The sequence below is a fragment of the Apodemus sylvaticus genome, chromosome 17 (assembly GCF_947179515.1).
Source record: "Apodemus sylvaticus chromosome 17, mApoSyl1.1, whole genome shotgun sequence".
Lineage (NCBI taxonomy): Eukaryota > Metazoa > Chordata > Mammalia > Rodentia > Muridae > Apodemus > Apodemus sylvaticus.
In genome coordinates, this window is record NC_067488.1 from 22,675,504 (window position 1) to 22,702,240 (window position 26,737).

At 39.1% G+C, this 26,737-nt stretch overlaps 1 protein-coding gene across 1 annotated transcript; it reads right to left on the reverse strand.

Moving 5' to 3' along the window:
* Positions 1-397: 397 nt before the first annotated feature.
* Tnfrsf11b (TNF receptor superfamily member 11b) lies at positions 398-26,737 on the reverse strand. The gene is made up of 5 exons (XM_052161508.1): positions 26,494-26,737; positions 9,524-9,890; positions 5,739-5,930; positions 3,799-4,023; positions 398-2,124 (listed from the first exon to the last, which is right to left on the reverse strand). Exons 1-5 carry the CDS (start codon positions 26,524-26,526, stop codon positions 1,736-1,738), a joined length of 1,206 nt encoding a protein of 401 aa, XP_052017468.1. The 5' UTR covers positions 26,527-26,737; the 3' UTR covers positions 398-1,735.

A 26,737-nucleotide genomic window follows, 5' to 3' on the forward strand; every position in this document is an offset into this window, starting at 1 on the left:
TTTGAGGGCAATCAACATCTCAGTCAATATATCTCCCTTCCAATTACTGTCTTTTATCTTTTCAAGAGTTAGGTAATGCAGTTTTCATTTCTTCTGATGTGGATGACGTCACTTATGACTTGTTTCATCTATACACCAATCCTGACTTCAGAAATTCTCCAGTTTCTTATAAAGAAAAAAAATCCCTTTGGAGATTTTCCTTGCCCACACTTGTTCGTTCCTAAAAGGTTTTTTACAGTGTGGCCCAGGAATTTGTATTTTAAACAAATCCTAGATGCTTTTGATGATCAAAGATGAACAGGAAACCTCTAAGCCAGTAAGCCTATTAATGTCTTCTTCAAATAAAAACAAGAGTAAAAGAAATGAAAAATAATTTGAAATCTTTAATGGTGTTATTTATATAGTATGATCATAAAAATCTTTAAATAAGGTACATTCAATTTCTCAGAGCATCTAATATTCAGATAATTTATAGTTCATACACTTTCTGACATTAAACGACTGAATACATAAAGCATTTTTCTATAAAATGATATTACATCTTATACAGATAAAATTATATTATAAAAACATTCCACACTGGAAAACTGACAGTACCTATTGGAAAACACTACAAAGTTTCTATTAAAAATATATTTTATCTCTTTTATTTGTCTCAACAGTAAACAGAATATTTTTTCTTTCTAAAATTAACTTCTACAACATTTCTCTCTAGGATTATAATATGTACAAAACATATCTGGATGAATATAAATAGCAATACTGTAATAGTCTTACAGATATATTAGTAACTTTTACAGAACATCAGCTTTTTAATAAAAGCCTTTAACACAACTGAAATCTTAAAGCATTTTGCGTTAGATATTACCATATTCTGAGAGATCCAATGGAATCTAGATTTTATTTCTATTATTATTACTATTATTATTTCCAGTTGAATTACTGCATGCAGTAATAAGAGGACACATAGTCTGTGTATACTGAATCAGACATGACAGCTGGATAAACTATGGGGGTTTGTTGAACATTGGGGGAAATATCAATTCTTTCTCCGTATAGTAATTTCTTTTAGTGCTGCGAAACAAAGTCAGCCACTGATCATGTAATAAATAAAAATTGTTGAACATTTTCAAACAAAAAGTGCTTTGAGCCACCTTAGGTCCAACTACAGAGGAACAAGAAACACTGAGCTCTTGGTAGCAATCTGTTAAAGAAACTACCACAACTCACCCCTGCTTTTCCAGCTAAGTTTACAACTCAAATCAAATCTTCAGAGGGGAAAGATAGCTAACAGTCAAGCTTGCCTAGCGACCTACAAATGTGATAAGGCTCATGCACCTGATAAGCATTATAATAAACAGAATGTCATAGACTATCAGGTGCAGGAAAGAGACCTTCATCTAGGGATGACACATAAGATAGGATTACTCAGCTGTGAGGGGAGGAAGGAAGGAAGGGACCTATGTTTGAGGTTATAAATAATATCCTCTGTTCTCACTCAGCAGGCTTGACTTTCTGGGTATGGACGTGGTTTTGTACAATTATAAAATAGCCCGCCTCACTCTCCTGAATCAGAGTCCCCAGTGTGTGTGTTGGGAGCAGGGGGGAAGGTCTTCATTCCTAAAAAGTGATGAGAAAGCAAACACTGTGCTGTTTCACGTGCCTGAGAAACAGTCTTCTCCTCCTCCGTCCATTTTGGCCCATGGTGAAGAAACAGCCCAGTGACCATTTCTAGTTATAAGCAGCTTATTTTCACTGATTGAACTTGATTCCCTATCATTTCTAAAAAGAGCTTCTGATACAGTCTGTACATTGTGAAGCTGTGCAGGAACCTGATGGTCTTCCTCAGACTGTGGGTGACGGTTTTGGGGAAGTGGTATGTTTTCAAGTGTTTCAGTGCATACATCAGGCCCTTCAAGGTGTCTTGGTCTCCATTCTTGATCCTCCACAAGCTGAGTAGCTTCAGGAGCTGCTCGCTCGGTTTGCAGGTCTTTCTCGTTCTCTCCATCTCTTCTGCACTGATCTTCTTCCCGGGCAAGCTCTCCACCAAGACCCGAAGCTGCTCTGCAGTGAGGTTCGCATGGCCGATATGCCGTTGCACACTGCTTTCACAGAGGTCAATGTCTGCATGAACCAAAGAGATCCTCACATCAGTCTTCCTCATCTGATACCTCAGGCAGACATTCTCACATAACTCATAACTACATTTTAAGAAAAGGCTTTACCATGGGTGATTTAAGTGACCAGTTATTTCTGATTACTAAGGTGATGCTATTTTATAATAAAAAATCACTATCTATTTGAAGTATCCCACAACAGTTTTGTAAGAAGCTTTGGGTATTGACACTGAACAACGGAAAAGTATGGACTCACCACTTTCAGTTTTCCCAGTAAAACTTGAAACTATCACAACATTTTAGGGGGGAAAACAAAGTATTCAGGTTCTTTATTTTTGTAATGAACATTTCTTCAGTTGGTATCTAACCTTGGCCCTATTTGACATGAGTCACTTTAACTAGTCTTTAATAAATACACATAGCACTGGAGAAGCACCCGAGTGTGGCAGATATGGGAAGCCAGTAATGGGAGTCCAAGAACAGCAAACACATGGCCCGGAGGGCATTGCAGCAATGAACTTGGGCATATACATAAGAAGGAGTAACTAATGTCTCTACTAACGACATGAGTCATTTACTATCTGTGAGCCTTGAGGCAACTCCGTTCGTCTTTCTGGGCTGCAGTGTTCTCATTTATAAAGCTGGGAATTGGGTCCTTTCACATACTGACAGTTCCCGGCTTTCTATTCCTTTTTCTTTTTGCTTCAGGGCTAATTATAGGTTCAAAGAATAATGTTGTTTTGCCAGAAACACAAGAAATTTTAGTCTTTGCATAAGGAAAAAAAAAGCACCGGACTGTCAAGAGGGCTAAGTTTCCTAAAATCTATCACTCTGGCTTTCCATGTCTGAAGCTTTATGGGTGGTGTAGAGAAACTCAGTCAGATATTAGGTATAGCAGGGTAATTTCTCCTCCTTGTTGTCTGCATTAGGAAAACTCTCCTTCATCTCTGTGGCATGTCTTCCAAAATAGTCTCTTTGCATAGTATATCATAAAGTCAAAAATTTACAATATAGCATACATAATTTTCATGCAGACTAAAGTTGAAAAGGAGTCCTCTCTGTGTCTCCTCTCTCCTTCACTCCATGCCCTCCCGCTTTCCCCTCTCCACCCTATTGCTAAAAGAGTTGCTTCAGGAAACCCTAGCACATGCAACTACATGCTTTTAGCTAGCCCTTTCTTCTAAGAAGCTCGAACATTTATCGGACCTTACTAATCCTCATCCCAGGTGTTACCAAAATGGTAATTTGGATGCAGGCTACATAGTTAAGATTAATGAGAGGTTACCCGTAAGACACTTAGTGTCTTGCTGAAGGGAATTACCAAGCACCACAGAGCTTGAAATGTGAAGCAGGAGCCAAGGGACCAAGGACCTTCTTCTAGGCAGACATGACTAGTGTAAAGAGCTAAGGAATCTGTGTGCAGAGTCCAGTTCTCCAAAGCCTAGTCCTACATGTAAGGCACATGCCCTTTCTTTCAGTTCCTGAGAGGTTGGAAGAGAACCTTCCTCAGCTGCTACAGGAATCCTGTCCACACTGTCAGTCGGTGAGAAATTGTCAGTACCATGATGATTGCAGGAGGAAAACACACACCCCACTACATAGATAAAAAGCCTAATTCATATTTTATGACAACTAGGTGTCTTTGATTGCCTATTGACTCATATGTTTCGGGAGATGGTACCTTGGATGATCTTCTTCACCATCTCCTGGTCTCTGTTTTGATGCTTCCACAGCTTCAGAAGCTGGAAGGTTTGTTCTTGGGAGCTGTGTCGCCGTTTTATCCTCTCTATACTCTCTGCATTCACTTTGGTCCCAGGCAAACTGTCCACCAGGACACTCAGCCAATTTGGTATAGTCTTGGTAGGAACAGCAAACCTGAAGAATGCCTCTTCGCACAAGGTGACATCTGTAGGAAGAGTGACCGATTAACAAGATTCACTGAATGCTTTCACTTCCTGCAGTCCTTCCAACAAAACAAAACAAAGCCAACCACAAAATGAGTATGGGGGCTGAGTTTTCTTTGAGTCAGTATGCTAAAATGAGAAGTTTGAATTAACAGTTTTCTGTAGGATGCTCTTAGTATAGAGACCAACTGGGCTTCTGTTAATAGTCTTCATCTTATAGTCATTTAGTTCCCTTTGTCTTTTTGAGGGTGAAGATGTAAACATTAATAAATATTTAACAAGAATTTAAAATGAATACACACAAATAATTGACAAAATTCTATAACTTAATGTAAATATTAGTACTTTGCTAAAGGTTACTTGGTGACTACCAGGTACTTCAAGGTCAGGGTCAAAGAAAAAACAAAACACAAAATCATTCCCTAGAAAGAACTTAAACAATAATCAAAATAGTGTATTGTGTTTGTGTGCAATCATGATAGTGTATTATTTTATGTATTGTAAACATGTTGTTTGTTAGTAGGAAAAAAATATATATATAGGTAAATGTTAAACCATTAACCATCTACATTTTTTCTAAGTAAATTTCTGGGTTTTTTAAATAAATATTAAAGTTAATAAAGTGAAGGAATTGGCATATAATAAATGCTCAATTAATTGCAAAAATAAAATCAGCATTAAGGCTAGAATTAACTCTTTTCATTAGCTTTCCTATTCATTTTATTTTCTTAGATAAGAAAAAAATGTTAAATTAACTAAGGTATCGGATAATGTAGTGAAACACATTGGAAGTGGTTTGGAACTATAAAATATGCCTATGTTCATTCTTACATTCATGTTTCTGTATAATAAAGAAAAGACATTTGGGGAGAGTCACATTGGTTTGTGTTAGTTTGACTATGAAAGTACAGCATTGGTGTGTAAGTCCCACAGTGAAGTATTGAGATTAGTGTAGGAGCAGGGGAGCAGAGTGAAAGAATACACCAATAGGATCACCCAAATGGGGTGGTTTCTTCTATTTGTGGTGACTACAAGCAAATAAAGAATGTAACACAACCAATGCACCTTGCAGCTTCCATGCAATAAATCTATGGATATGGCTGGTGGCAAAGCCAAGTTTTCATTTCTAATTTTTCAATAGTTCATGTCATTTTTAGTTGCCAATTTATAGTTTAGCTAATACAGGCATTCTACGAAATTATAAAAATATGTAAGTCAAATTCTATGATTTGAAGTTGGCAAATTTGTGCTCAGGTTATAAGCTTGATATCAGCAATGGGTTATTCTTGATTTTAGTGTGAGCTGACTGGAAAGCTTCAGCGTCTTGCAGCGTCCCTGGGATCAGCGAGGAGATACAGGTTTTCTGTTGTTTTGTTTTGTTTGTCTTTTGTTTGTTTTATGAGATTGTTTGTTTGTTTGAGTTTCAACTTTCAATAGCTGTTAGGCTGGTTAAGAATCAAGAAATGTGAAATGTAGCCAGATTTGGTAGTATGCATCTTTAATCCCAGAACTCTATAGGTAGAGGCAGATGGATCTCTGTGAGTTCGAGGCTAGCCTAGTCTACATCATAACTTCCAGAAGAGCCAGGACCATTACACAGAAAAACTCTGTCTCAAAACAAACAAACAAAAAAATGCAAAATGTGAGTTTTTGTTCTTCTCAGAGAAGGCTGTGATGAAATAGTAAGAGGACAGGGTGGCATGCTGCGTATAATTACCTATTCCACACTTTTGCATTGCTTCTCTGTTTCCGGAGCATACGTTGTCATGTGTTGCATTTCCTTTTTGAATTAGCAGGAGGCCAAGTGCACTGCAGTTCGTGTGTTTCCTACAGGGTGCTTTCGATGACGTCTCACCTGAGAAGAACCCATCTGGACATCTTTTGCAAACTGTGTTTCGCTCTGGGGTTCCTGTTGGAAAACACCCAGAAGTTTAGCACCTTCTTCCCCGATCCTTTCTCTGTAGACAAGGGCTTAGCACAGTTCTCAGGAAAGTTTTTTTTACCAAGTTTTTACTGCTATATTGCAGGGAACTTTCAGAGTTTCCATTTCTCACTTCATTAGACAGAGATAACAAAACTTCTTTAGTCATCCCCTCAGGCTCTTTTCCCTTCTTGTAATACGCACACAAGTTTGTTGTGCTATTACCTATAAAGATACTCCTGCAATGGGAGATGGAAAGAGAGGAGGGTGGGGGACTCATTAGTGCAGCCTCTGACAAAGTGCCAGTAAGGCTTGTCAACCGTATTCTTTGCACAATTATCCCTGGGAAAACCATCAAGATAAGTGCTGTGTGTCTGCTTTACTGTCTGTCACTCTTTGAAGTCTGCACCCATTCAATGTTGCATCGTTAAATTCCAATCATTTCTTATGTAAGTTCTTTCTCTCCTAGCTCCTAATTAGGAACCATGCTAACCTTGAGAATCACATATTACAATAAACTCCTGAAGGTGGTGGTAAAGTTGACTGCTGACTCCAATGGTATCCCTAAGGTTGAGCTACATAATAAACAGATGACGATGTAGTGTTAGTGTTTGTTTACACTGTTGAGTAAATAGTGTGGTTAAATCCTTGGGAAGGATAACTATAAGGATATTTTACTTTGTGCTTCTAAGGCATTTAATACTTTTGAAGACATCACTGGGTTTGAAAACTCTTGAGTTGAAGAAACTTTCAATAGAGATGCAACTGAAAATAAATATATTCAAACCCTGGGCTCTATTATGCATGAGCACAGCACACGTTATAGTGCATTTGCATATGAAAATATCTCCATCTAGTGTAAGCTGGCTGAACAGATTTAGACTTCCGTATTCAAATGTAGATTGCATAGGCCAGCTCTGGCTCATGCAAGATAACAAACACAAAAGAAGACAAATGAAAGCTACAGAAAGTTATTAAATTTCATTTATTAAAAAGTTCCACTTCCCATTTCATTGTGTCGTTTACCCATCCTGGAAAGAAAAAAAATGTAAAACAGTGTGGTTCTAGTCTCATCTCCTGTCTCCTCGTTTATATATATATTAAAAAATGATGATCATTGCCCTGTAAAAAAGATAAAGGGATAGCAGGGATGGAGAAGAAGGGAAACCATGAAGCCCTGAAGTCTCACGTAAATGCTGTTTTCAACACTGTAGTGACATTGTCTTAAGATCCACCCTCACATAACAAAGAGGATGTACACTGGAAAGTGTACTTCTTTCCTACTTTCCCCATTTTAAATGGAACCCTACTCTGTGCCAAGCTCTGCAGAAATAAGTAGAAATATTTAGGCATCTAGTCTCTGTCAACTTATTGGAAATACATCACTTGAGTATGTGGATCCAAAAATCCATTTGCCAACGGCCACATGACTTACACAGAAAGACATGTTATCGTGCTTCAGGTATGTTTGTGGCTTGACTTTTCTGATGTTTCCTAACAAGAGGTCATGTGTATAAAATAGTTCTTCAGGTGAACTTCCTTTTCTAATTCTTTAACAAGAAGAATCCAAAGAATAATTTGTTGGTAGGCTTCCTCTAATAACCTCTGTGTATTAATAGAATCTCTTTTAAAATCGACAGAACAAGGCCTAAAAAGATAGAGTCATCTAAGTAATGATTTTACTTCGTTAGTATGTGTAAAAATAACAAACAGCTAGCCTGACAGACAAAATGAGAAACACTACAATGACAAGGTGAATTGTAATTCACTAAAACAGTCCAAAGTAACTTGACAGGAAGCAGAGGTCTGACCAGCAAGAGGATATGAAGAACAGAATGTGAAGCAATATTGGCTTCAAAACAACAACAAAAATAGTTATCAAACATTTTGTAGGATAACACCAAACAACCTTCATGCCTTTTGGCCTGGAAACTTCTCTGCAGAACCACCTTGCAGGGTTTCAAGGAGAAAAAGGTTAAATAAAGTCTTCCATGGTAACTCAGAAGAAAGTAGGTGCCTTTATTTTAAGTCTTCTGGTTACCTGATGCTTCTCCCTATGGAAATATTTTCATGTTTATGAAGGTGATGATGTTACCATTTCTCCAATATTCAACATTTGATTTGCACAGTCCATGCTTAATTTCTGAATATGAATCAATTCAACCCACTTCACTGGAGTAAAGAGGGTAGGATGTTTCTACTCGCTTGAGTCCCAAAGTATCCCCCAATAAAAAGTAGGAAATTACAGTTCTTTCTCCTTGAACTACAAAATGTGTTGGTATTCAAAGGTCTTTCTACAATGTTCACTCTTTTAAAGATTCCCTACAAAAGAGACGAAATAGATTTCAAATTTTGGGGTTTGGTTTTGTTTCCTTTCTTGAGACATTCACACACTCATCAAATAGCCTAGGCTGGCCTGGCACTCACCATGTCTCCTTAGTTAGCCTCAACCATGTGACCATCCTGAAGCTTCTTTGGAGATGGGATTCTCTTACCCTCTGCTACTGCCCCTGGCTTTAACTGTATACACTTCCTGTTTCTGCCTTCAAACTTAAAATACTGGTCATTTAAACTTTAACTTGTCACAAGTAATTCATGTACTAGGCTATGACCTCTCCACCCAGAGCAAATTGGCCTCCTGTAATGGAAGGAGACCTGCAGCTGATAGCTAGTTGCTAGACTCACAAGTCTTAAGGGAGGCACAGGACAGGCTCCCACAGAAAAGAATGATCCAGCTTGTGGAAAGAGCAGTGAGCTGAGAGATCCCAATTAAAAGGGAGCTAGAGCAAGTTATAGGGATTTCTCTTTCTTCCTGCTAAGTGCATGCTCTTCATTTTCCTAAGCCATAAGCAATTGTAATCTACAGCACAGCTTTGTGGCTTTGTGCACATGCTAGACAAGGAAACTTTCAGCTTTCAAAGTTTCCCACTAGCCCCAGCCCATGCTGTTGGGAATGAGAAAAGAGAAAGCACTTGTTTATACACGAGGACGTCCTGTTTGCTTGACAATCTGTTTTGTTTAAGATAAAGAATAAGCTGGCTATAGGGTTCGCTACTGTCTTTATCCTCCCAAACATTCAACTCCCATGCCAAGAGGAGAAGCGGCTTCATTTTTAATAATGAAATGTATTTCCCCTAACCCGTTTCCATTTTTACATAATTAATTATAACTGTTCATTGTTAGTACTCCAGAGTCTCATTAATATCAGCATAATTACTCTCTTGGTATCGATTAACATTTCTGATGTTTGTCAAAAAGCACTGAAGACTGAAGCTGTCCATGCCAAAATGAAATATGGTGGTATATGTCAGCTTCTCTCAGTGCAACTCAGGCTACGGTCCTTTAAAATGGAGCGATTCGTCATGTATCTCATTGGGGAGCAATTTGCTACATTTGAGATTCCTCACTAAATTATACTGTAGTGGCAAAGGATTCCTTTGAGAAAGGTCCTCTGGAAACAATCTGGATATGCAGGGCACAGCTAACAGGTACTGTTACCTTTTATCAGGACAAGTGTCCTCTCAGCCAGCTCCTGTCTAGCTTTACCTCGCCCTCCTTGATTTTGCATAACAGATACATACCAGCCTGAACCACGCCCGAGCCAGGGGGACAACTCCGGTGCTTCAAGCAGAATTCGAGCTCCAGGTAGCGTCCTTCCTCACATTCACACACTCGGTTGTGGGTGCGGTTGCACTCCTGCTTCACGGACTGAAGTTCCTTGCACACAGGGCTGCAATACACACACTCATCACTGGTGTGCCAGCTGTCCGTATAAGAGTGGTCAGGGCAAGGGACACATAATGTCTTCCTTCTCACTGTGCAGTGCTGTTTTAGGTAGGTACCAGGAGCACATTTGTCACACAGGAGCTGACGACCGGTTTCCGGGTCATAATGCAAGTACTTTGGAGGAAAGGGTTCCTGGGTTGTCCATTCAATGATGTCCAGGAGCTAGAAGAGACACAATAGTTTATTAAGGTGGAAATAGGATGGTAATTCTACTCCAAGGTAACGTCTGAGCCAAAAGTCACTAACCACCTAACCTTCATGCCATTCCCAGAAGCTCCTACACAAGCCACCATCTATCATAAGAAGTCTGTGAAACAAGAGAAATGCAAGGGAGGTTCATGGAAGACCAGCGGCACATGAATTCTGTCTCTTGTTCTACATCCGCAAAGGTCTTCAGAGAACACCTCCCCACTAATTACAGGAAACATGTTCTCAGAAGGAGCAGTGTTATTTGTGTGTAGAGAGTGGCTTGCTTGATTTTTATTGTTTTTTTTTTTTTGGTACATGGATCAACACCGGCTGTTTACAGGTTTGGGAAAAGAAGCAAATCAAGCACAATATTGTTTTCCCCAAACTCTCTTGTTTGTAGAGCTCAGGAAATGTTCCCTGCTCACCACCACACATACCTGGGGCAAAAATGCCAAGCTAGAGAAATAGAATTCCCTATTAAATTGTATATTGTCAAGGAAAAGAAGACTAACTACCCCTTCATAAGCATTCAGCATTTTTATGAAGCGACTCTGTTCACTTCTCAATAGAACGTGGCCAGTATATTAGACCATACACACTGATCAACTGAAAGAAAAGAACAAGATACTTCCCCAGAAGGATGGATATTTCAGCAGAGTGCTTTGATGTGAGATGCTCCAACCTACAACCTGAGAATAGAGCAGTGTAAAGTCAGACCTGTTGGCTCATCAGGACACCCCACAATTTGATGGGCTCTGAAGAAAGCATGCTCTTTTGTATCCCTGAGGCTATTTATTGCCTTGAAAGACGCAAAAAAAAATGAAATGACTGGCTGAATGTTGATTTGAATGTACTATGAGGCATGTTTTAAGGATCTGGTTCAAATATTTCTCCAATCCCCAATGAGGTTTTCCTAACACAACATGCAAACCCATATGAAAGCAATGAGACATACTTTCATTTTTTTTTCTACTGCTGTTCACTTTAGATTTCCTGGAAAGCCACTTTTGAGGGTTTTGTCAGCCTTCAGGAGGTCTGGCTCAGAGGTCCGGAGAGGCCTTTTATCTCAAATACAGCACCCAGTCATGCTTCTCAGCGTTTTCTGGTGCCCATTCCCACAAGGGTCAAGAATGCTCTTTTGCTCATCAACATTTCTCTTCCCTCGTCCATCACTCAAACGTGATGACGATGGGACAGGAGAGGAAAACAATCATGGTTCATGAGCTTCAACCTTAGGAGCCGTTAAAAACACCAACAACTGCATACTTCTTCTAACTTGGAAACACAAAGTTTGAAATGGTCTAAGAGTCAAAGCTTCCTGACTCTCATGTAGGTGTTCAAGAATGTTTAGATTGTGGAGAAATTGGGGGATTGAGATTTGGGGATTAGGAAGGGGTCTCAGCTGTCAAAGCACATGCAAGTATCCTTAATTTGTTTTAGAAGTCAAAATATAAAATATTTCAAATTCTAAGACTTTCATACCTAAGACTCTATCACCAAGAGCACTAATGCAATTTGCATTTTTCTAGGTAGCTGGCATGATATGATTGTTTCTCGGAAGCATTACCATGGAAAGCAGTTATTTTTCTAAGATACAGGAAAATTGAGGTGAAAGGTATTTAGAGAGAAAAAGGAATAAACAAACCCTGGATTTAAGAATTAGAGAGTAATTAGTAGAGATACTTTCCTCAAGACTACCATGTGGAATTATCATCTCACACAGTTTTAAAACCCAAAAGGCTCCAAGGAACTATAGACTTGTTTTCAGCAAGTTCAATTGGACCTCTGTGCTTTGCTTGGGAAAAAAAAATCCACTTTAGTAAAAGTAAAAATTCAGTGTGGTCAAAATTGGATAGTTAGGTCTCAATCTTTGGTTAGCCCCAATTCCCACACAGAATTTCTGGACTTGGTGTTTGGACAGAGGATGGGCAAGCTTAAAACATCTCTTCTTCTCTGTTCCCTTGTTTTTTTACTTCCCTTCCCATTCCTGGAGCAAATACAGAGACATGGTTTTAACATTAGTTATTGTTCCTTTACCTACTGCTAAGATTTAAAACCTAATAAAGGTTTAAAAATAATGCAATCTTCAAATATCCCTGACCATCTGCAGAGGCTGAGGTACATATACAAGTGTGTCTGTTGAACCTGAAAGTGCTTTTTATAGAAAGGAAAATCCTTTCCAGTTTTATGTCTAGTTAATAAAAGAAATTAACTATAGCTTTCCTTTTCCTTTCTATTTTTTCATCTGTCCTCTTTCCAGCTCCTGTCTCTCCATTACTTGGTCTAATCTCAGGTTCTTGAAAGTAATCTAAAAGTCCTACACTCTACTACTTTACATCAGTCTGGGATTTGTTCTAGAAACTTCCATACTACTTTTCATGAAAGCATTGCTAATGTTCTATGTCTAAATGCTGTATTATCCACCCTGTTTTAATTGTTTTACCCAATTAAAGAATTTGCTATTCCAAGGCTCCCCTTTTCTTATCTACCATACATTAACAGAGGGCAGATGTGAGTGAAGACAGTGGGTAGACTGAATTAGCCCTCTATTGTCTTTTCTAGCTTGAGCATTGCTCTGTTCTTGGATTTGACAATCTAGTCAAATCAAGTCAGAAACAAGTATCCTAGTCTCATGCTCTACTCTATTTAGTAGCCTCTTGGTATTCAGACATTTTTATACCAATTGCCACCTTTCAGATTCACCTATGTTTTCTATTCCCTCTCAGATGACAACTGATTTGACTAGAGCCTTCTATTGGTTTATGTAACTTTATGACTTCCTAAAGGACAAAAGAATACACTTCCTCTGGCAGGTTTATTTTTGCATTATACAATACAGACAGCTCCATACTACTGGGCTTGCTTTCTTGTCTGCAGAACCATGAATGACCCAGTGGGTTTCCATTTATGGAAGATTCATTAAAAGCATCCCACGCAGATCCTGAAATAGTCACTTGGTTTGGGAGTTCCTTTTGTGATCCCTCGTCATGATCTTTGCCACAGAGAACTATTTGAGGACTGTCCAGAGTTAGCTAAATGTCTGGTCAGTGTGTAAACCATGCCATTTCCAAGTCCATATCAGTCATTAAAGGAAAGATCCAGTATACATGCAATTGAAAGATAGTTTGTAGTATAAATCATAAAACTTACTTGAAATAAGCAGTTTTCACATTAAATTCAATTTGTTTGTTTATTTGTTATTTTCATTTTGGCCCTTTATATTCCTCCATCCCCCCATCCTTAATTACTTAGCTCATTCAGCAAACATTGATTAAAACATACACTATTTTCTGGAAAAAAAATATATGCTACTCAGTAATCCACCCAAATGAAGGCAGGAAAAGAGACCTGACATTAAGGAAAGAACTGATCAGACACCTGGGTCAAAATTATGCAAAACAGTTGATGGCAAGAGAGGGAAGGGTAGAGGAATATTGGCTGATTTAACTGGGAAAGGCTGGTATCCAAAGCAGCAGCTGAATTTTGCATTCCCTGAAGTCTCCATTAATTTCTGAAAACAGAAGTGTCAGCATATCTGAATAAAGACAAGGACTTTAGGTGGAAACTTTTGTTGTTTGCTTGTATGAGAACCAGTAGTGACACTAAGCAAACAGCTGAAAATACATACTGATAATTCAAAAATGCAACTTTGGACCCAGCTTTGAAAGTTCTGAGTACATAAATGTCTCTCTGAGCAGACCACACACATTACCAAAAGATGTTGTATATAAGCAGAAAGGGGGAAATACACACTAACTTTTAGTATTCGTATATATTCCCGAGATGAGATGAAAAAGGAATGTAACCATGTATGAATGTCATGGCTAGTTTGTGAGAAGCATACAAAATTGGTCATGAATAAAGTTTGAAAAGGTTACAGATTGCCAACACAATATGAACACCCAAGTAAACTTTCGACTGGAGAAGTTGCATTTAGACTTCTTTAACCAGATTGCAAGCTTAGTTCATCCACTGCCTCAGTGACCTTGGGCCATTAATTTCTGACTAAAATGTATTCTCCAAATAATCGGTTTCAAATAGATAGTAATATAGAAACTTATTTTTTGCAAATGGTCAATATCAGTTTTTATTCCCTCATGCCCATAGGCTAGAAACTTTTACTCCTTCTCCAGCAATGAAAAAACTTGAGTCTAGTGTCTTGGAATCCAAGCAGTTGATAGGTAGAGGCATGAAAATCCAAAGATCAAGATTTTAATTGATACTATATAAAGTCCAAGGCCAGTTTGCTGTTCATGGGACCCTGTCTCTAATTATATATATAAAATTATATATAACATATATAATTTTATAATAAATTTGATTTTGCTATCTTCCCAATGATGTTACTACATTTTTTGGTTCTGCCAAGGGATTTAAGGTTGGTCCATGCCTTTTTTTCTGGAAGAGTCAGAGAGCCAAGTTTGTCTCCATATTCTTTGAATATTTGTACACATAGAAAGACTCTGCTATATCTTGATATTTACTCAATCCAGTAGATAGGTTGAGTGTCTTCTGTGTAAACCTCAGATAGTTGGAGATTACACAGCACAGGTAACTAACTGTCAAGTATAAAGGATAAATTTGCAACGACATGCACACAGCCTGCATTTCCTTGTCTCTAGAAGGACAGAGGTAAAAGATTTACCTAGAGGAGTATTTTTTAAAAGCATCTCTCATTTGCATGGAGTCTTCCAAGTACTGTTTCACTTGGACTTAGCCTCTGTGAGCAAAGGCAGTTCATTGGAGAGGTTTATCTGCTGCTGCCAGGTCCCCTCCTGGGGAGTAGCCTGCTTAGTAATTTCCACACTAGGCAGTTATTTGGCTCAGGGTTATGTCTCCAGGTAAGGAGGTAAAAGCAAATGAATTAAATCTGTTCATCTCCACATCTGGGCTCTGCTGCCAAAAGCATTCCCAGGCAAATGGGGGAAAGGAAACACAAACAACTATGATTTATTAGAAGAATTACCGGGCCAAACTTGATGTGCATTTGCTTCCCTGGAGGCTGAAGAACAGTCTCCAGGTAAAATGTAACTTTCAATGTAATTTTTGTTCACTTCAGAAGTTTCCTTTACCTTTCTGAAGGCATTAACATTAATTAGCAGTGTTTTGCTTGTGTGTGTAGACTCAGTCCTAATGGACAAGAGATTTGCTTATGAGGTTTTTGCTGTGATGAAAAAGTGTTACAGGTGGTTAACATTTTACTGATTAAACAAATTGTAAAATTAAAAAATTTAACTTAAGTAAAAAGGTACCATGCAGGAAGGAGTTGTTGATATAGGTTAACAGGTTAACACACACACACACACACACACACACACACAAAGCATAGAAATCTCACCCATTTGGGTCCCTAGATCCTAACAGTTCTTCTGTTGATTTCATGTTAATTTCCTTTTTGGAGATATAATATTAGCTCTGGAAAAGAATACCACAGAGTACTGGTTGCCCGATTATTCCTACTCAGCCTCCCTTGACAAGAAACCAGGCAGCACCAGGCCTTGCAAGGCTCTCCAGCTACAGTCCCTGGTATGTGGAGCTGATACTCCAGAGCTGGTAACTGGTGCTGTATTTTGGCATCTTGATACTTCTGAAGACAATTTTAAAGTTGCAATTTATTGTTATGGTCCTTTCCTTGGAAGATAACATATTGCTCACAACACCCTATAGATCCTTTTGCTGACTAAGAAAACCTATTCTTGTTTAGTCAACACATGGCCACAGGCCATTGTTAAGAGAAGTAAGAAAAGCTTTGTTAGGGGCAAAAATGAAATAAAAGCTAGAAGGAAAGGGGGAAATCAAATAGCATCTGTGTTAAATATGTAGCTATTCACTGTCTGCCTAGGGTGTCTGAAGGATCTCATACTATGCACTCGGTATGAGATGGAGGATAACCACACTATACAGCAGGCTCTAAGCTAAGCTCAATCTTCACATTCTGCTATCCTTTATCCTTAACAGCCACCTGTTAAGCCACAAGGCGATGTGATTATCTCCATTTTAAAGATGAAAGAAACTGAGTCTTAAGAGAGTTGAATGACTAATCAGAGCTAAAAAAAAAAAAAAAAAAAAAAAAAAAAAAAAACCTCCATACCTTTGAGAGTTTAAACCCAACCCCTGCCTGACACTAAACCTCAGACTACTGACTCTTCTTGCTGTAGTCTTGGGAATAAGCTTCCCAGTCTATGAGTGAAACACATAGACGAGCAAGTAACTGCAATACAATGTAAAGATATCATACATGTATCACTTGTCTATCTGCTCAGTTATTTATCTCTTTATCAACCATCCATCAATATAGTCACTCAACTCAATGCAGAAACTTTCCTGATTTCCACTGGAGTTGTTGACACAAAGCTTTGGTAGAAAGACCAGACTGGAAAATTAGTTACACTTAATGCCAAGCAGTAGATCCTCAGTGATGCATCGTCTTGCACTGGCCCTGCACCTTCCTTCCCCACCTCCCATTATATGCTGGATCTTTCTTCCCCGTGCTTTCATTGTCTGACAAAACATCAGTTTATATTGTGTCACCAAAGGAATTTGGACTTAGATTCATATTCAATGTAAAGACCATTGCAAAAATAAATAAATAAATTCATATCCCCTTGAGCTAAAAAAAAAAAAAAAACTAAATGAGATCAAGAAAGAAAAAATAAATACATGGAACCACATTTTTTAAGGATTTGGCCCAAGGACTTAGTCTGTTCATCCTTCACACCAGGTAGATATTTTGGGTTGAAGATATACAGATGCTTTTTCTTCAGATTTTGATATTAGCATGCTCTGCTACAGAAACAGTAACGATAATAATAATAATAATGTTCTCATCTATTTAACCTTAGGGAGAATTACTGAAATTAGTTAAAACTACTTATGTCCTCTCATTTCCCCAATTTCTAGTCTGAATTTCTGCACCTTGGAATTTTTATGAGCAAATATATGGAATGGTATATGTTACATGTAGTTGTGATAGTTATTGTAAAAGGTACTCTGTCTTTATTTTTTATATTTTCACCCTTTGTGGTCATTTAAGGAGGTTGATTTTGTAGATGAATGAATCTTTACAGAGTAAATGTCAGTTGGAAGGAAGAAAGGATAACAGGTATAGTTTGCTAGATGATGCTCATGGGTGTTTTAATTCAGCCTAAGCATCTAATAGCTGCTCTGCTTAGAAGTCTAGCTAAGACTTTCTGTAATGCTTAAATTTCAAATTTTCAGCCAAAGAAAGTGTTAGATCTGAGGAAGGAACCATTTCAATGACTGTATGCTTAAGCAATCTTTATTTAAACTGCCTATCCAGTTGCCTCTCTCAACTGGATTTCAGAGAGCAACCCCTCACTCTTTAGGGGGAAGGATTAGAATTGATAGAAAACATCTGTCAAGAAAATTGGCACTTAGCACCTGGACAAAAAAAGTGGGGGATTCAGAGTTCAAGATTTAGGAGATGGAAAATTATTCTTGGAATGTAAGGAGATTTAATAACAATATATAACAATTTGCTTTCTGTTTGGGTTTCACAAAAAGATGTCTTTACTTGTAAAGCCTTTAACCATCACTTTTGGGCTGTGATATTCCTCACAGTTAACTCATCTCAAGCATCACACAGACTGGGATGTTGGCTGCTGGGTCAACCAAGCCTGATTGGGTTCTATTATGTTCAAATAAGCAACTTCAAAATCTCAATGCCTGCAATCAACACCGAAGGTGTAGTTTTACTTGTGATCTGTCCCAGTGGGCCTGTCACCAGTCAACGATTTTTTGTTTAGTAAGTAATGTTTGGAAATTACTTATATGTGTGGAAATTTGAGGAGAAAAACGGGAAATTTCAGGTGTAACATCTGCAATGTGATAATGCTTGGCTTGGAAGTGAAGATATCATTTTACTTCACCAGTCCTCTGCTGGAGATGTTCATATACCTCCCATTCCATCCCTACTAGGTGAAACACCCTACGAAGTTTCCAGAAAGGAAAGCAATTAGGAATGCTTGTCCAACAACCACTAATGATTATACCATCACATAGTAAACGCCATCACATCTTCACAGACCAGCTATTTCTGATTTCTTCCTTTATACCAGACATTAAAAGAACATGCAAGAGGAAAAGTGTGATGATGATGGAAGTCTGCTGTCTGGTAGCTGGTGGATTATTCAAGAGTAGATTTTAATGGTCTTGTCAGGCTGCCTATTACCATGCATGGTATGCCTAAAGGTTTGACATTTATTCCAAAGAGCAGCGTGCAGTTGTCAAGCACTTCTTTGTGAATATAGATTCAAAGAAAATTTTGCTCAATGACTCTAAAGAGATTGCTTGTGACCATAATTACACCTCTTCAGCAAGTCCTGCGGGAATGTCTTCAACTTGGCTTTTAACTAAATGAAGAATGAAAAAAGAATGCCCATGTTGCCAACTTCTATATATGCCAGCTGATGGCAAGGAGAAGCAAATGGTTTTATTTTAAAAGAATAATTCATGACACTCAAATATATGTTACGTTATCTAAAATTAGATAACATTTCAAAAGCTGCTGCCTTGAATCATCTTCTTGACTTCAACCACAGACCAATGAAACAAAAGAGATTCTTGCAAAATATTCCTGTAATGTTTTATAATTAAACTCTACTTGGTTTTTGATATTTGGGGTAGGGAACAATATAGTCAATTAACGTTTAAATTATAGCAGACATTCCATATACCACTAGGCTCAGCTTCTCTATTGAGCAGACACATAAACAGGGTCACTGGGCAAACACTGAGAGTGAGGCAGAACTAAGAAACCAGGGCCCTTGAGTCCTGTCTGACTTCCTATTGGAGGGTATTGTCATGCTACTCTGCATCTGGGATGATGACTTACATGGTGAGTTTTGGTAGTGTTGATGAAAATTGATGGGGAAGGGATGCTATAAGCAACAGGCTCTTGATACCAACAGTTTCTAAAGATAAATCACACAGGTTTTGAACAAGAAAGGAATTTTAAAAGGTCTTGTATTTGAACAAGAATATAAGGAGACTGAGTAGAAGAGCAAGACCAAGACTGACCAAAGAGCAAGAGTGAAAGCAGCCAAGGACATGGGCTAAGTCAGGCCTAGATCCACGGTGAAGTGTAGAATATGGAAAAGAGCAAGACAGAGACCAAGAGAAGAATAAGGATAAAGTAAAACCATAAGCAAGAACAAAAGTAAGAGAAAATCAGGAATCAGAAAATGTACAAGGACATGGGACAGCAGAAGAAGGGGGGCAGCTGTGTAACAAGAGGCTTGGTAAAGCAACTGTGAATCTTGCATCAAAAACTTCAACAGGGAATATATTCCCCCAAGGCAGTGACTGTGCTTAGAGGAACCATGGCCTTGTCTCAAACCTAAATTAGTCTTCTCATCCATTTCTCTGTTCTATTTAAGGCGGGAGTGGGTGGGTTGGTGAGCAGGGGGAGGGGTGTTTTTGGAGGGGGAAACCAGCAAAGGGGATAACATTTGAAATGTAAATAAAGAAAATATCTAATAACAATAAAAAAGAATCGTTTACAAAGAGTGTTGCCAAGGTGCATGATGAGTTGAAGGGAAGGGTTGGGGCTAGTCTATGTTCAAAGATGGTCCACTTCCACTATGAATAGAATGTTAATTACCAGGGCAGAGGAGGCTACTAATCCAAGAGCCTCATTGATAAATAAATTATCAATGTTGTACAGTGTATTTGAAATTTGTTCAGATAGTAGATCTTACATGTTCTTAAACGGTGCTTAAGAGAGTAGATGGATGTGTTAACTAGCTTTAGAAACAGCCTGCCCTCTCTTTTTTATGTATATTTTCTTTCTTCATTTGTATGTATATATATATGTATATGTATGTATATGCATATGTGTCTATGTATAGTATGCATATGTATGTGTATGCATTTATATGTGTATAGTAACACAACTGTTTGTATAAGCATGTGTGTAGACATGTATGCAGAGGTCTGACGTCAAAGTTGGATGTCTTCCTTGGTAGATTTCCACCTAATTCATTGATACAGTCTCTCAACCTAAGTCACAGCTTGGTGTCTTGCCTTGTCTGGCTAGCCAACTTGCTCTGGGGATCACTTATCTCCACCTTGTGAACACAGAGATTTCAGGTGGGCCGCTACACTCACCTGTCACTAGGTAGGTTTTGGGGATACAGATACAGAAGATAGCATTCAGTTTCTTCTGCTTTCATGGCAAGCATTTGGCTGGGATAGCTCCCTCCTTTTGAATCCCCATCAATTTCCTGCCTGCAGGCTTATTTACTTATGAGAAATTGCATGAAAAAAATATATCTACTCCAAGCCCTTGGGAAATTGCATCACCTTATAGCTGGGAAAAATTATTCTACTGAACATGTAGAGTCTACATCCCTTCCCGAGGCCTGGTTGGTGTGAGGAAGAGAGCACCACTTGTCGTCTTACCTAATGTGTTGTAATACTATTCTTGTCCCTTACAACTGTCTAAAAGTCTTCTTTTTTTGGACTTTCTATGCTAGTTATTCCAAAATATTCTGTGGTAATGAGTTCCAAAAACTAATTATATGTCACATAAAAATACTGTCCGGGTATCTATTTCAAGTTGGCCGAACCTTACTCTTTTCTTTCTTCTTGCACAGATAGTTTACAGATGTTGCTAGGATTTCCGATTCACTAGTTCCTGCTATTGTGGGTTGCTAAATTCTATGTTGATTTTTGTTTTCTTTTCTAAACAGGATTGCTACTGCTGCTCTTATTTGCATTTTGTTTGCAAAGCTCTAAATAATAAAAATGAGTCTGGAGTGCCTTCACCTGTTCCTCTCTTATCCTGGGAAATCAGCTTTCTCTATAGTTGTCTATGGTAATGAGCTGGACTGTTAATATTATTTATAGCAAGTCCAGGCTCCTTCTAGGGAGTGAAATTTCTTGAGTCTAATACTTATCAGCTGTGATGGGATTAAAAAAAAAGATTTAAGATTGATTACAGAAAAACAGAATATCTAATGCTCAAATATAATACCACGAGACCTGTGTTCTATCCATTTAATTTTGTTGCTTTCTTAAGAATGAACATTCATGAAGGTTTTGAGTCTCCACAATAGAAATGTATACTATGATATTTAAAATATCATATGGGCCAGATAAGGAGAAATTTCCATCAATATTTGGGAAGTCAAGTCAACCTTAGGTGGTTAAACCACAGTAACACATTAGGTAGGTAAATTCTGTTGAAACATCATCCATGGAGATTTCTAGACTCTAGTACTTGTCACTGCAGCTTATTGGACTCAGCAAACACATGTATCATGATGGTGGAGACCTTGGGGCTACAAAGAAGGAAGAGGAAAATCTGTGCTTTTAAAGAGCCCAGGTTCTGTGGAAACTCTGTCCACCCTTGGAGAAGCTCTGGAAATTGATTGGGTGCTTCCAAGGACACCATGCAGTTGCCATTAGGTATTCAAATAACCAAGAATAATTATATGCACTACAAATCTTCTAGTGTATTACTGGCAGCTGATGCAGAATAAAATAAGTGGAAATTATTTTGTGTATAATAAAATACATGTATACATAGATACATAGATACATAGATAGATACATAGATAGATAGATATAGATGATAGATGAGAAGAGAGAGAGAGAGAGAGAGAGAGAGAGAGAGAGAGAGAGAGAGAGAGAGAGAGAATGTCACTGTGGTGTTAGCTTTAATTGGCCACTTGACATCTCTTAGGATACCTGGCAAAAGATCCTCAATGAAGAATTGCCTTGAGCTGATTGGACTATACAATACGAGCATACCTATGAGGGATTTTCTTATTTCATGTAATTGGGGTGGGAAGACTCACTCTGAATGTGGACATCACCATCTCCTAATCAGAGGTTCCTGAGCTGGACAAACGTGGGGACACAGAGCTGAACGAGCAATGCCGCCAGCCACTGTGCATGCACTCATTTCTCTCTACTGACTGTGGAAGTGACCGGCTACTTAAGGCCTGCCACTGTGACTACCCTGCTATGACACACTGCAACCTGCAATTGTAAGCCAAACAAACCCTTTCTCCCTGTGCTGATTTCTGTCAAGGCATTTTATCAAAGCCACAGGAATTAAACGAGGACCATTGTCCAGACCTTGTTGGAACTCCATATTATTTATACAGGAAGGACCTTTTTCATCATTGCTGTCCAAAATGAGTTTTCCAGGAATTTAGTAACACATGGTTTGGTAAGAAATGAAATGAAACTAAAATTTCTGGCAAGATTGTCTTACTGTTTTAGAAAACCACAGCACCAAACCAAGGCTGATGGAGTGTTTGGGTCACCCCTTAGACAAACCGACCCTCATCTTCATCCCTGGCTTTGTCTGTAGTGCAAATGCCACATGTAAATGCCAGCACACCACAACTTCATTATGACGTCAACTAAAGCTTGATTTCTTATGAATTACTTTCCTTTTATTACCATTTTATAATATCGTTATGTCAGGATATTGATTTTGTAAAAGTTGATGTGTCAGCAAAAGATATGCACACTGAGTCTCACTTCAAGAGACATGGGGGTCGTTACAAAGGATTTATTATAAAAGTGCATGAAAGACAATGCCAACTATGATCCAGAAGTCTGCCCTATGGAGGAAAGCATAAAGACACTGATAATTTGGGCATCTTCATTCCATCAGATCAGCAAAAGTAGCAGCTAAACAAGTTAGTCCTTGAATAACTGTTAGCTAGTTCTGGTAAAGATTTTTTTTGTTTTGATTTGATGTATTTTAAGCTCCCCTCCTCCTCCTCCTCTTTTTTGCTGAAGAGTTGAAATGAAGGCTGAAGGAAATTCTCGTGATTATTGCACTGCTAAGGAAAATAATGTTTCTCATAGAAAGCCCTTTTACAGAGCGAGCATGTGGGTTGGGAGCTGTTGAGAGCAAAACCCAGAAGGCAGGTTAGCGGATAGGAAGACAAGAACAGCAGACTAGGAGCCCAGTGTTCATTTGGAAACCATGACCATGGCTTCTAAAACTTCTTGAATAAGAGACTTGGCACAGACCGCCTTCTTACTCCACCAGTGGTATTTGGCTCCTGTGGTTTTTAGCCTAAGAAGTCAAATTGAAAACTACATGGAAGTTAGGAGCTGTGCTGAGGATTGCTAGGTGACGGAGGCCAAGAAGGTTGCTATGGACACAGGGCAGGGCTACATGGGTTGACTGTGTATGTCAGATGCTTCTAGAAAGACTTTAAGCATCAACATTTTCAAAAGAAGAAAGAGAAGAAGAAGAGGAGTGGGAAGAGGAAGCAGAAGAAGAAGCAGCAGCAGGAGCAGCAGCAGGAGCTAGGCAAGCCCATGAACTCAGTGGCTGAGGTAAGGGAAGAAAAGACAAAATAAATACAAGTCAAATGTCAGAAACTCCAAGACTATTACTCTAAAGCAAGGCCAGATCATCAGGCAGTTTTCCAGAGTAAAGAGCGGCTGGATCTCTGCTGTCCTTCCATTCCCCGCCCTTCTGGCATGGAAGGACAAACTCAGAGCTTGGCTTTGAGACGTTCAGGGTGGGTTCTGACACTGCATGATGGACGATGGAGGATTTAACCAGAGTTAAAGCCAAGACCTAAGTCAGACATGTTGACGTTCTCTGCTTACCTAGTAACACATGGCAACAAAGAAGGAAATGCCTCTGGATGATGAATTACAAAAGAGCGCTCTTCTTGACCTTGACCATGTTAGTGAACCTCCTAGGAATGCTAACCTAAGGGCTGCACGCCTCTCCTTCACCAGATTACCTTCTACTCTCACAGAAGAACCTAGTAGACTTCGCAGCACGGTTTCCTCTCCATCTCTCACCTGGATGTCTTCATCTCCAGAAATTGCATGCCTATTGGCTCCCTCACAGTGAGAATGGGAGGTCATCCCTATGTTCTCTGAGTATGGTCAGGACTTCCAATATATAGAGAGTTCTATATCATCCTCTAGTTAACCTGTTGTCATATGGGTAGCGCTAATGAGAAATAGGAACTTCATAATTCATGCACATCCTTTCCCTGCAGCCATATTATAGAACACAGGAACTCCAGAGGGAAGAACTGCAGTTAGTCTATTGTTCCTCAGGCCAGTGGCATGTGGATATTTGAACTGGGTCTAGCGGAGAACCACTGTGCTGCAACTTCCCTTATAAGCTCACGAAGGAAGGCTAATTTTTTTTTTTAATTCCCCAGTCATCTGGGGCTTCCTCTTTAGGAACTGGTGCAACAAGCACTCCTAGTCCCACCTCTGCCTCTTTCAACAGGCTGTCAGGTCCAGAAGGCAGGAACGATATCTACCTGAATGCTAACTTTGTTTCCACTATCTAAATCAACACCTCAGACAAAGCCAAATATCTGTAGTGATTCAGGTTCCTACGGCCACGCCTCTCTGTTTACCAGGAGAGATTCAGCCTCTTCAATGCAAGCACAGTGTGTCCATTTCCAACCATTCATAAAACAAAGTCAACCTTAGCAGCCAGAGAAAAAGCAAGATCCTTCCTATTCATTTATATATTCAAGACATGTTCAAAGCTTTGGCCTCTGATAATGTTGTATTATCTAAAATGAGTAATATCGATATACATATCTCCTTATATAGGCCACCTATAAAATTATGATCTTTTTTCTATTTGGGAGCAGTGATGAAGAGAAATGTATATGTTATTTAGTGAAAATCCAAAATACAAAGGCAGAATACAAGAAGTTGGAAAGAATAATAAAAAAAAAAAACCCACCATATTAACCACAGGGTTACTTATACCAGCCAAAACCTTAATTAATTAAATTTTTCATGAGGCCATAGGAACAGGGAATGTTTTATAGAGTCATGAAGCAAGCAATTTTGCATATCCAACACTAGTGATGGATCTATGAGAACTCTGAAAGAGTCAATGTGAAAACGACATAAAGTTCATACATAAAGTTTAAGAACATGACAAACCAATTTGTGCCATCTATTATTCTGTCTAGGAACACAGTGGTAAAAGGGAAGGATGCAGAGACCTCTGTGGGAGGAACTGATAATGTAATTGTAGAACTTTGTGCCAGCGCACGAGTGCTCCATGTGATAAATGCATTTAGGTGCTAACACCTGTACGAGCACTCAGTGCTCTTTCCTCTTTTGAGACTTCCGTTCATTTTCTGTGCGTCCATGCAGAGACACATGTGCCAGAGTGTGTGAGTGGAGATCAGAGGATGCTTTTTAGGAGTCAGGTCTCTCTCCTTCCACACAGGGATCCAAGGATCGAACTCATAATGATAGGTTGGCAATGCCTTTACCCACAGAGCCATCTCACTCTCTCTAAAAAAATTCCACTTCTTAAAAAGTTCTTCTTAGTGGAACCGGAGGGATTGCTCGGTGGTGCAGAGCACTGGCTGCTCCTCCAGAGACTCGGGTTTCATTCCCATCACCCACATGGCAGCTCCCAACTGTCTCACTCCACTTCTAAGGGACTTGACGCCCTCCTCTGGCCTCAGGCAACACCAGGCACACAAGTGGTGCACAGACATACACACAAACAAACCACACATACACCTAAAATAAAATAAAATTAGAAAATGCTCCATATATCCATACTAGTGGATATGTGTATTACACATACGTATCTGCCCATGCACACATGAGGCTGGCATATTTATGTATAGTCTCTTGTCCATTTTTCCCTGGGTGACTTTGCTGTTGCATATGCATGTCTGCGTGTTCCTGACTCTAAGGGACAGATTACATAGTTTTCAGGTCTCACCATGTGAGCAGCCGGAGGCTGAAGTTCAAACATTAACTCTAGTGCATTCTCACTTAAAGACACACTTCCCTGTCTGATTTGTAACTTCACGAGGCTACAAATTTGGGGTATGGAAAAACTTGTATACAAACCTAAATGACAATTTTCCAAATGCCTAAGCTAACAAAAGAGGGTTTTTTGTTTGTTTGTTTGTTTGTTTTGTTTTAACAATGTTTCCAAACAGGTTTGAACCTTCTTTATTTATTGTTGAACTGATCTGGTTGTTTAACTATATTCTACAACACCATTATCATTAGTCTGTTCATATTTTTCACACTGCTGAACTTGAGAACTAGACTAATAGAACTTCAGTAAATTGCTCAGATAAATAAAGAGAATATTTTCTGTATTGCCCATAACCCATGTGTAAGTTAGGCTGATAATGTTTCAGACTATCACCCCCATCCAAACTGTTCTACAGACGTTTCAAAAAAGTCTGGCCTCTCTTTCCACCATACAGTCCACTTCACCTGCAGTAATAAAAACAAGTCAGGTCAAGCGAAGGTATGATGCTCTACATATAATATAAGTAAGTAAATAGATAAGGTAAATAAAATGGATAAAGAAAAAAAAAACCAAGCAAAAAGTCTTAAGACTCCTTTCCCCAAGTCTCTCTCCCATCTGCATAAACTCAGCAGGAACTTTTCAGTGGAAAAGCCGTTCACTCTCCAGGGCAGCCTGCCTTAGCTAGAAAAAGGCTTCCTGTTCCAACCAAACCCCAGCTCCCTCCTGAGGGGCTTGGTCCCCATCAGCCGGAGGGGAGGTCCCGAGCCCAGGTGGTCAGCAGCCTCCGGCCTGAGGACTTACCACCAGGAGTGCGCAGCACAGACATTTGTTCATTGTGGTCCTCGGGAAACCTCAGGCGGCAGCAGCTGGGCCAGTGCTAGGTGCGTCTCTGCAGCCCAGGCGATCATGACGTTTTATATAAGGTCTGGGCAACAGGAAGTATGCTCTGCCTTTGATCTCTCTTTTCCCCCCTGGAAAACCGTGTACCTTCCCTTTTTAGGAACCCTGGGCGCTGCGGGACGCTCCCGGGTTAACGCTTTAGGCG